Source organism: Mixophyes fleayi, chromosome 6 (genome assembly GCF_038048845.1).
Source record: "Mixophyes fleayi isolate aMixFle1 chromosome 6, aMixFle1.hap1, whole genome shotgun sequence".
In the NCBI taxonomy this organism is placed as follows: Eukaryota; Metazoa; Chordata; class Amphibia; order Anura; family Limnodynastidae; genus Mixophyes; species Mixophyes fleayi.
In genome coordinates this window covers 27,713,554-27,725,770 of record NC_134407.1, presented here as the reverse complement: position 1 = coordinate 27,725,770, position 12,217 = coordinate 27,713,554, and the positions used below count along the sequence as shown (strand labels likewise).

The following is a 12,217-nucleotide window of genomic DNA, read 5'->3' as shown; positions in this document are numbered from 1 at the left end:
TGGAACATACAACAACATTACAGATGTACATACAGATAAGAACAATATTTACAGATTAGCAGAATAATAAATGCACGGATGCAAGTAACAGAACAAAATGAAAGCATACAAAAATAAAATTCAGCATGAGACAAAACAGGGACAAACAAGAGGATAGAGAATGGGCAGACATGTGACGCAGAGTACAGAAATGAGACATAGGATAGAGCATTCTCCCCGTGGAAAGGAGGAGGGAGGAGGGAGGAGGTAAGGAGAGACAAAAGGAGCAAATTTTAAAATTAGCCATAGTGGGGTTTACTATGGTGCAATGTACTGAGATAGATGGTGTCACTCTACATTTCTAATTCAAATGCACTAAATATAAATACAATTCTTAGTACAAATCTTGATAGAACTTTTTATGACACAAACATTATACAATAAGACTAATAGAAAAATATGGCTTCAGTTAGGGATGTGTGTAATTCATGTTGTGGGTGTCTGTTAGGCCTCATAACAGTGGGTTTATAAACGCGTTTTATAGGTGTAAAAAAAGACATGTATAATACTAGTGGGTATAAGGCTTAAAACTGCACAGACCTTTAGAGAGATGACATGTCCCTATCTTTGGCTGAGTCACGTAGTATTTACTATGTCCACTGCATTTTAATGGGCAATTTGAGCATTGTGATGGTTCAGCAGCCATAAAAACATTCTGACATGCTGTCAGCTGAAGGGTGGATACTCAAGAGGACCCATTCCAGGTTACTGTAACTGCAAACAAAAAACTTCCTGATCATCTACATTGCAAGAATGTATTCTTTGAGCATTGACTAACCCTCACGTTTCCAAAATACATGTCTAATAACTAGCGTACTTATGTTCAGCAGAAGGTGCAGAACACCAGAATACAAGGGTAAAAAATGCTGAACAAAACATGCAACATGTTTACTTTGTTTTTACATAATGAAAGTGCGGCAATAAGCAGTATTCAGTCCAGACTATGAGGACTCGTGTTTATTTCACTTTGGGTGGGGGTCATGCTCTTTGAATTTTTAATTTATTGATTTTTTTTTCTTTCTAACACTAATAAGTGCTCGTGCTGATGATCACATGTTAGGCCAAATTGTTGCTTCATACATTACATGAGGTACATAGTGGGAAGGACTGAAGACAATAATTGTCTACCTTCTAAAGCTGCTATAACTTCAATTAATTCAACAGTAAGGCCCCAAGGTTATCCTTAACTGAGTACCTGATGGACAGGGATGTGTCATAAATACCCTAGTTGTCAAGTAACAGTAGAGCTGGAAGACAAACCACCAGTGCTTAGAAGATAGGACTCAGCGCTGGATCCATTGTAAAAGATGAATCCTCTTCTCAATAAGGTGGTTTATACAATGTGTTAAATGTTATATATATATATAATATATATAATAATAAATAAATATATTTATATTTTATATATATATATATATATATACACATACATATATATATATATATATATATATATATATATATATATATATAACATAATATATATAATAAAATGATAAATATATTATATATATATATATATATATATATATATATATATATATATATATATATATATATATATATGTTACATATATGTAGACATCAATTTTAATAGTTTAGTTAAAAGTTTGTTATATTTGTATTTTAAGATACTATGCTTAAGTAGTCAAAAGAAACACCATTATTAATTCAAAAGTAAACCATGAGTTATGAAGAGGATTCCCACCTTAACTTAGGTTCTCAGTTAAAAACTTCTGAACTTATATTATGGTTAATTTTTAAAATAATCAAACAAAAATAATTGGATACTTTCGTGGAGGTTAATGCTAAATGTAAATATCAAATATAAATGTACCTTAAGCAATGTGAAAACATCCGCTTCATTGTGGTACCAAACTCCTTCTTGTATTTCTGATTGCTGATTCTTATTTTTCAGGCAAGGATATTTTTCAAAATCCTCAATTGCATAAGGAAAGCCTCGCTTGTTAACAGTTAATGTTTCTGACATCATTTTAATCTTAGAAGAGGAGAACCAAAGGAAAAAAGGCAGAACATCATTGTTTTAAAATAAATAAAATAAAATAAAATAAAAATTATAACCTCTCTCCAACATTCAAGCAGAGGTTCACTGAACAAACTGGTAGCACCACAAAAAAAAATGATTTGCTCGGAGAACTTGAAAAATATTTACAGGTTCTCAATAATGGCAACAACGCTTCAATAATTTAATTACTCACTGAACTGCAACTTGTCACAAAGGACTAACCCTGTCCCTGGATCCAGTGCTGGATATTTTCAATATTTGCCATTTACATGGTTGCCCAAATTGAACGGATCCAGTGGTTCAGTGGTCAGGTTATGCAACTGGGATCCAGTTACAGTGGTTGGCAGATGATACATAGATTTAACAAACAGTTTTTAGCCAGTCTTTGGGGTTGATGGTGAAAATGTATCTTTTTAATTCAACGTGGATAATTCTTGGACATAATGCTTTTTGTCGCCACATACATAGTAGCATCCAGCGATGTCAGACTAACTCGCCGATAATACTGTGTGAATTGCAAGAAATTAAAATGTATGAGACTTCCTTTATTTAGTTCTTGATCAGGATGCATGTATGTTTAGTACCCATCCAACAATACCTTAGACAAATGTTGGAAGCTTAAAGCGAAAGACACAGGTTACATAGATGCTGACCCGTTACAGTAAAATAAAATATAATAAATTGCCCCCCCCCTCAAATATGAGAAGTGTCCCACTAATTTAAAACACTGTATTTTTCTTTAGTTTAGAATTCTTCAATCACTAAAAATATTAAATTCAAACAATTGCTTGTTGCTTATTTTGTTTAAACAGTTGTCTTCTGCTGCTTTGTAGCTTGCCTGTCTAATTTTAATAATAAGTTCCTCTAAATCTGAACTATAAGAAATTAAAAACTCTACATTAATGCAGAATGAAAGGGTATTTTTAATATTTATAAATATTCCATATAATGTCAGGCCCAAATAACAAATTCAACTGTGAACTAAAAGAACAAATATTTTTAATAAATGATAATGTAAAATCAATATGTTAGCATTTACTCAACTCCCAGATGACAGCTGTCAGGGAACAATTACTGTGAGGATTCACAACATTGGCTCCAGATACCAGCTGTCAGAAAACATTTACTGTGAGTATTCATAACACTAGCTCCAGGTGGCAACTGTCAGAAAACTATTCACAATGACAGCTAGAAACACTTTCTCTCAATTCCTGCAATCAGCACTCTGCTAAGAACAGCAATCTAGCTAGACTACTCACCTGGACTGCTGCACAGCTTTCTTTACACTGCAATTAGCTCTTCAGTGAAAATGTCAAGTCAATGAGAACATTTTTGCTTCGTTCATAACAATTTTATCTTCTACAATCCTTTAACTTCAGCTTGAACCTCACTACCCAGCCCTCTCAGAACTAAGTGGCTTGGCTGGACGTGGCGTGTCACTGATAGCTACCCCGACAAGTGGTTCTTTCCTGGGAGCTGCCAGCTCTATTTCAGCGATTTCTTTTTAAATGTAACTGCTATTAATTTGATGTTGTTCCTGGTTGTGGGAAACAGGACTTTTAATTAAATGTAAGTAATATTAATTTAATGTTGAAGCTGGTTGGGGGGAGGCCTAAATAACAAACATGAGAGCTATTAACTTAATGTCAAGGCTGTTTGGAGGAAGTCAGTGTGTACTTGGTGCTTGGTTTCAGGAGTTGAATCATATCCATCTTGTTTCCAAACATGGCTCCAACATTACAGGAACCAGACAAACAGCACCTGAACCTAAGATACCATCAGGTAGTGAAATCTTCAAGAACAGGTAGGAAAGAGCATCACTGTTTGCCAACTGTTCCAATTCTGTATTGCTAGTCCCTATTTTAAAGTCAATGTCTAAAGTAATAGGCATGCCACTTGCATGATGTCTACACACTCTAAGGTGATTTGGAGGCAACCACATGGGAGAACGCAGCATACATTTCTGAAAGGTTGACCCCACCTACTAACAGTATTTTCCAGGGCTACTTTTACAATTTCACCATGATCATAGCTTTCTCTAAAATGTCCAGTTATTTTATCTCTTTAATGGAAATCAATTTATATATTAATAGTTAGTGTCCCTTTAAAGTGCACATATCTCCTCAAAGTGCAGACAACCATTGCGTGAGGTAAAACAATATTGATGATAATTCAATCAGTTTCAGATAAAGCAGTAACATCACCATGGTGCCAACTATGTAGCCTATGAAATCACCATCACTGAGTAAAAGAGTGCCTGCTGAATGGATGAGCTGCATTCTCAGATTTTTTTCAGCCCAAAAATGTGTAAAAAAGACAGGTCTACGTTAAAACTCAAAACATAACAACAAAACTTTGCTAAAACTCATATGTAGAAAAGTTACTTGAGTGACCCACTAATTTGAATAAACATAAATCTGTGGCATTGGTCGATCTATCAGGCCTAACACAATAGCTATCTTTTATATTAGATATTGGTAATACTGATGAGCTAAAGACCTTACCATTTCTGTGGGTAGCTCATCTGGCTTATGTTGCTTGTGAAGTAAAAGTCCTTTATCAACAGATCGCACAGAACAGAAGGATCCAGATTCTGCTGTAACCTCTAGTTTCACCCTTTCTCCTGGTTGAACCTTTTCTTTAGAGAACTTAAGCTCAACCTGATAATGGAAACCATAAGATCCAAGATTAAACTTCAAGTGGTCTAAGCATCAAATGTACTATTAGAGGATAGTTTTAAAGTAAAACTGTAAACAACTAACGGTGTAGGCAGCCATTTTGTAGACGTAATTAATATTCATCATAAGGCAGTCAATTAGTTCACTAGTAATTAAAGGCATCATTGCATGGATGGGCAGCTTTGTCATGAAAATTAATAGCAAATTGGTAGGTTGCATGGTCATAAATATTGCTTAAGCTCACAAATGACTCCTATCACTGTGTGGAGGGGAAAAGTGAAATTTAAGACTTTCTGTACTGGCCCCAATACAAACCTGCAGGTTATATAATGGAATCCAAGGGTTGTGAATGATATGACTGTAAAATTCAGTCTGGATCACATTAGGATATGTACGGCTAAAATAATTCAGATTACATCTGCTAGAAAAAAATTAAAAAATATTTAATTTATTGCTTTTCAGAGTACCATGCTACCTCATAGTGCAGGGATCATGGGTTCTATTCTGACTAGAGTACTATCTATGTGGAGTTTATATGTTCTATGCATGTTGCTGTGGGTTTACTTTGGTTTCATCCCAGAGTCCAAAAATATACTGGTAGACTGATGTAGATGATGTTTGTGCATATATGCCTACTTTTTGGACAACCCTCTTGGAGACAGGTACAAGTGGCTATTTGAAGGGAGGGTGAAAACGCAATTTGCGTAATCACGGCCCCACTCTACACTGCTCAATGTCATGATTTGCATCATGGCACAGCGGCTCATGATGATGTGAGACACAGCGACACCAAGGCTTCTCCCAAGAAAAAGAAGCAGAAGTCGGAAAAGTGACCTACTCTCCCAGGAGTCTAGCACGACTCCCCGAAATCTGGGAGAGTAGGCAAGTATGTGTTTGTATGGTATGAGAATTTAGTTTGTAATCTCCACTCCCCTTATAAAGTGCATATACTATGTTGGCACTATATAGATGAAAAATAATAATAATAAACACATATAGTCATCTTTTTCACTCCTTTCTGTTTAATCTCTCACAGTGGTAACTCTATTAAATGCAGCTGAATGCTCTTTCCTGATATTTTCTTTTGTTTATGTAACCCCTGGGGATGCTGCAGTTGGACTTGAGCACCCAGGGGCTAATAATCACAATTGCATCAGTAAGAAAAGAGATGCATATAGCTATTTACCAGTCAAGGAGAAGGAACTACATCTCCCAGAAAGCTGTTATGAGGAGGGGGCGGGGCCTAAGAAGACTGAGAAACCAGAGGGCGGAGAGAGAGAGGAAGAGAGGAGCATCCTGGGAGAGACTGAGCTGTGTGACCAGTTCAGATAGGTGACCCTAGGCAGAAGGGCACTGGATGAGTGATCTGAGCAGAGAGAGCAGTCTGTAGAGATATCAAAGCTCGGTGCAGTTCTGAACAGAACCTGCTGGAAGCCACAGTTTGAAGCTGTAGGAGGAGGTTTGCATGCATCTCTGAAGAAGGACATTTTACAAGTCAGCCATTTTGGAGATAATCATGTTCAGACCTGTGACACACTGGTGCAGATAAGTTACTGGTTATTTTTATCTATCTGTTGTTGTTCAAGTGGGGTTTGGACTATATCTGGCCACAAGGGCTGAAGAGTTAGGGATAGATGGGTGGGCAGGTAAATATGCACCAAGTGTGTGTCTAATCAGCACTTGTGGAACTACAAGTCCCAGGATACAAATTAGAAAGGATTTTACAGTTGTTGCTAGAGGAGGGTCTGCATACTGTGACTGCTGTACCTCACTGCAAGTGATTTAAAGATCTCCAAAATCTGCAAACTGGACACATGATGTTTCCATGCCATGCTGCATACATACAGAAGGGCCCCAACTTGCAGTGCACTGCTCTATTTGTGTGGTGTGTTTGAATACTGCTGTGTGTGTTTGGCAGTACATTGTAGGGCTATAAGGGAAAATATATAAATTCACCCTGCAAGATATTCACAGTATAAGGAGCAAGTAAGATATCTGATATATTTTTTCATGTGCATAAAGCTGTGACAGTTAATGGTTATATTGTTATATATTATATTATATTGTATGCTGTTATTGATTTATTGCGAGTTTTTGTGTTAACTTTGTGTGCATAGTAAGAAGTGGTGCGCCACTTTCATCCACACTTGTTTTATTACTGTATTGTATTGTTTGCACTATTATTTCAAATTATACCAAAGTATATTTTTCTATAAAATTACAAAGCTGCATTTAGGATTTCCATTTAAATAAATGTGCCTGGCTGGCTTTTGCAGCACAAATTTTGTCACAGAGTGTTAATACTGGGCAGGGGGTTTCCCGAATCTCCCCCTGGTGTATCTTTTGAACACCCCCCAGAAGAGAAAGCAGAGATTCGGGTGGAGGCACTGAAAACCAAGTACCAAGGTGAGAAGCATCTGCGTGGTTCAATATATATATATATACCCTCACAACGCTTAATACACAAGGGGGTGTTACAGTGGAGGCACTGCTGAGATACTGAAGACACACTCAGTGAAACCCATCAGCACAGACGTCATGGATAGTATAAGAGAAGAAGTGTTTCTGTGGTGTGAACAACAGACTGTGGCCCCAACTCGATGTTTAGGGATCTATGGTGACTCTCAGGGAGTGACAGATGAGGAAGTCCTGCATGTGCTCCACAGGATTTATGGGGTAGAACATCCTAAAATCCTTGGATGGAAAGGTAGAGATCAGCATAAGACCAGTCTGATCCTCTGTGAGACGCAAGCAGAATTGGATAAAGATTTTCTTCCCTCCCTCGTTTCTGGGCCACAAAAACAACAATGGCATATTGTGATACCGTTAAAGCCAAAACAGCTAGTCGCAGCACCTCTTAATGCTGAACTTCCAGATGGAGATATTAACCGACAAGTATTCCCTCAGGCCAGGGAAGAGAATTCTCAGTCACCCTCCAGTACTAGGAAAACTGATGAGGATCAAAGCGAACTGTTCCTCACTGCTGTACAGAAACTGGTAGACCAGTTAGGAAAGTCACAGCATGAAGGGGGCTACAGAAGGCTCCGGCTCTTCTCAGGAATAAAACCAGTCCCTACTGGGGAAGAAACTTACGAGGCATGGAAAGAGATGGCTTCCCAATACCTGGAGGAATGGCATTGCTCCGAACCCTATAAGAGACAGCGGATCGTTGAAAGTCTGCGAGGTCCCGCTGGAGAACTAATCCAAGCTGTACGGAGAAGTGACCCCCAAGCCACTGCACGACACTACTTAGCGACTCTAGATCAGGAATATGGAATGGCAGAGGATGCAACAGATCTGCTCTATCAGCTACGCCACACCTATCAGGAGTCAGGGGAGACATTGTCCAATTATATCTATCGGCTGGACAAGCTGATCCACCTTATTGTGTCAAAGAAAGGAATACCCCTAGCAGAAGTAGACGACAGGCGTATGCAACAGTTGTTACGGGGTGCTCTGTCCCATGACCCAGTAGCGATGAAGATAAGAAATGCTCAACTGGGACAACCATCACCTACTTTTCTTCAGTTGATACAAGATGTTAAACAAGAGGAAGCTATAGTTAAATCCCGAGAGAGGGTGACCAAGAAAGTCAAGGTCGTACAGTCAAAGCCCGAGGCTGACCTTCCCAGCACTGAGTTAATGAAGATTGTGGAGAAACAAGGTGAGCAGATTGCTCAGTTGTTGGAGATGCAGAAGCAGATTCAAGCACAGATGCTGAAATACCACACTACCGAGCAACTGCACCCGAACATCCACCCCCGGCAAGTTCTCGAAGCTAACACTACTCGGAAACAGAACAATTGTTTCACTTGTGGAGAAGTTGGGCATCTCGCTAGACAATGTCCTCAGAGGAAGGGAGGAAGGTGGTCACCCTCACCATCCCACCGGGATAGGAAGCTTTCGGAAAACTGAAAGGGAGGACCAGGAACCCCCACACTGGCCCTCTAAAGAAAGCTGACATTAACACTGTGGGGAACTCTCACCTGGAATGGGGTCTTTTGCCCAAAGGATTGCTGGGACCCTCTCCTCACGTGCCGGCATGTCTAAATGGGAGACCTTGTATGGCCTTGCTAGATAGTGGTTCACAGGTGTCCATTGTGTTCGAGAAGTGGTACCGAGATAATCTATCTGACTTGCCCATAAAGCCATTGTGTGGACTGACCATCTGGGGTCTGAGTGACAAGAATTATCCCTACCTTGGGTACATCACTGTACCTTTGAAGTTCCCACGGGAAGTAGCTGGAATAGAAGAAGAGGTGAACGTGCTTGCACTTGTCTGTCCTGAGGCCGAAGGAGAACCTCGAGATGTCTCAGTGATTATTGGAACTAACTCCCATTTGTTCGAGATACTGGCCAACTGGTGCCAAGAGGTGGGAGGAGCAAGTTATAGTAAAACACTTAAGATTCATCCTATGTGCCTTGCTGCTTATAAGAAGAAAGAGAAAAAAAAATCTCAGAAAGAAACCACATTACAAATAGGAAGTTTTGATCAATGCTTTAATGGTAGTGATGCTAGTCAAGAAGACCGACACTGGCTAGTTATGCAAATGCTACAAAGAGAGGCTGCCTTCTCTTCGGGGGACTGGGATTTAGGTCTAGCGACAGGAGTGGAGCACCACATAAGGCTAACGGACGACAGACCTTTCCGAGAACGGTCAAGACGCCTAGCCCCTGCTGATTTGGATGATATTCGGGAACATTTAAGGGAGATGCTAGAGAATGATGTGATTGAGAGATCTGAGAGTCCCTATGCTTCTCCTATTGTGGTGGCTAGAAAGAAGACGGGAAAAATACGGATGTGCGTGGACTACCGGACATTAAACAAGCGCACGATTCCTGATCAGTACACTGTCCCTAGGATAGACGAAGCCCTTGATTGTCTTCAGGGAAGCAAGTGGTTTTCTGTGCTAGATCTACGCAGCGGGTACTATCAGATATTGATGAGTCAGAAGGATGCTGAGAAAACCGCCTTCATCTGCCCGGTTGGATTCTTTCAGTTCAAAAGATTGCCACAAGGATTATCAGGGGCTCCAGCCACTTTCCAACGATGCATGGATGATGTTGTGGGTGACATGAATTTCAGGGAAGTGCTGGTATACTTGGATGATTTGATAGTATTTGGCCAAACATTGAATGAGCACAACGAAAGACTCCTCAAGGTATTGGATCGCTTAATAAAGAAAGGGTTGAAGTTGTCCCTTGACAAGTGTAGCTTCTGTAAAACCCAGGTCAAGTATGTGGGATATGTTGTGGATCGGGAAGGAATTTCTACAGATTCAGCGAAGATAGAAGCGGTGAAAGAATGGCCTCGACCAACAATACTGAAGGAATTAAGGTCTTTTTTGGGGTTCTGTGGCTATTACAGAAGGTTTGTCCCAAACTACAGTAAACTTGTCAAGCCTCTTACAGATCTAACTCGAGGTTATCCTGCTCCAAGAGGTTCCCATCGGAAAGAGAAACCATTGTTCCGGGTAAATGATGCGTTCGGGGAAAGGTGGAGTGAGGCTTGCGAACAAGCTTTTGAAGGATTGAAAACCTGCCTGATTCAAGCGCCTGTTCTGGCATATGCCGATCCAGAGTTACCATACATTCTGCATGTAGATGCCTCCTTTGAGGGACTTGGGGGAGTGCTATACCAAGTGCAAGAAGGAAGGTTAAGACCAGTCTATTACATCAGTCGAGGTCTCTCACCCAGTGAACGGAACTACCCGGTGCATAAGTTGGAGTTCCTGGCCCTTAAGTGGGCAGTTGTTGACAAACTTCACGACTACTTGTATGGAGTACCATTCGAAGTGCATACAGACAACAATCCCCTCACATATGTGCAGACCACAGCAAAGCTAGATGCAACTGGGCACAGATGGTTGGCGGCGCTGGCCATTTACAATTTCACAATAAAGTACAGGCCTGGGAGAAGAAATGTAGATGCCGATGCTTTGTCAAGATTACCGGGAAGGTTTGTGGAATCTCAGGAAGAAGAATGGATAGAGTTGCCAGCTCCAGAGGTGAAGGGGATGTGTCACGAGGGACGTGTGGTCGTGCCTCCAGTCAAAGAATGCTTAACAGCTCTAGGGGCAACGACAGATGCACTACCAAGACAATATTGCTGGCTGAGTCAAATGGAGCTCAGTGATCTTCAGAAGTTGAGTTCAAGCCAAGTCAAAGAAGATCAGCAGAATGACTCCTCTATAGCAGCAGTTAGGTGGTCTGTTAAACACAGACAAAGAATCCACCCGAGTAGTTTGAAAACGGAGGAAGCTATTTTGCTAAGCAGACAGAGAGAGTCATTGGTGGTGAAGCAGGGGCTACTGTATAGAGAAACCAGCCGCAAAGATGGCAGAGAGAGGAAACAGCTAGTATTGCCAAAGAAGCACCGTCCCATGGTTCTCCGTGCGTTGCATGATAAACACGGCCACCTGGGAATAGAGAAGACCATGAGTTTAATTTCAGATAGATTCTACTGGCCGAAAATGGAGATAGACATTGAGAGTTATTGTAAATCTTGTGGGACATGCATACTTCGAAAATCCCTCCCAGAAAAGGCTGCCCCCTTAAAGAATATATCCAGCAATGGGCCTTTAGAGTTAGTCTGTATTGACTTTCTATCAGTGGAACCGGATGAAAGCAACAAGTGTAACATTCTAGTGGTGACAGATCATTACACCCGTTATGCTCAAGCCTACCAGACAAAAGACCAGAGAGCTGTGACCGTGGCAAAAATCCTATGGGAAAAGTTCTTTGTCCACTATGGACTGCCTGCCCGCATTCATTCAGATCAGGGTCGGGATTTTGAGAGCAAGCTAATAAAAGAACTGTGCGAGGTCTGCGGGATAAAGAAGTCCAGGACTACTCCTTTCCATCCCCAAGGAGATCCGCAGCCGGAGAGATTTAATCGGACCCTTCTCAGCATGATGGGCACTTTGGACACTAAAAAAAAGGCACATTGGAGTAGGCACATCAGCCATTTGGTCCACGCCTACAATTGCACGAAAAACGAGTCCACGGGGTACTCCCCATATCTCTTAATGTTTGGAAGGGAGGCTAGATTACCAATCGATATCTGTTTTGGAATGGACACTGCTGATCCCCAAGAAAAGCCCCATTTGAAATATGTGGAGCAGCTGAAACAAGAACTAAAGGAGGCCTACAGACTAGCGGAAGCAGCTGCATCAAAAGCTGGACAACGAAACAAGGGTCGTTATGATCTACAGGTCAAGGAGCATATTCTGGAGCCAGGTGACAGGGTTTTACTTAGACACTTGGGCCTCCCGGGGAAACACAAGTTAGCCAATCGTTGGCGAAAGGATCCTCATGTTGTGGTTGCAAAATTGCCAGACATCCCAGCCTATCGAATTAGGCCCGAGGGGCTAACAGGCCCTATAAAGACATACCATCGACAACATTTGCTTCCCATCAGAGATGGTGTCCGGTTTTGGGAGGAGCCTGAAACAGATGAGCCAAAAGTGTCCAC

The 12,217-nt window shown here is 40.8% G+C and overlaps 1 protein-coding gene across 1 annotated transcript in view; it reads right to left on the bottom strand.

Moving 5' to 3' along the window:
* LOC142160958 (alpha-2-macroglobulin-like protein 1) overlaps window positions 1–12,217 on the bottom strand; it is an 80,276-nt gene that overhangs the window by 33,602 nt on the left and 34,457 nt on the right. Inside the window, exons 15-16 of the mRNA XM_075216098.1 lie at window positions 4,570–4,725; window positions 1,877–2,038 (exon numbers count right to left, since the gene is read on the bottom strand). Coding sequence (XP_075072199.1) covers window positions 1,877–2,038; window positions 4,570–4,725 — 318 coding nt within the window. The remainder of the gene's footprint in view (window positions 1–1,876; window positions 2,039–4,569; window positions 4,726–12,217) is intronic.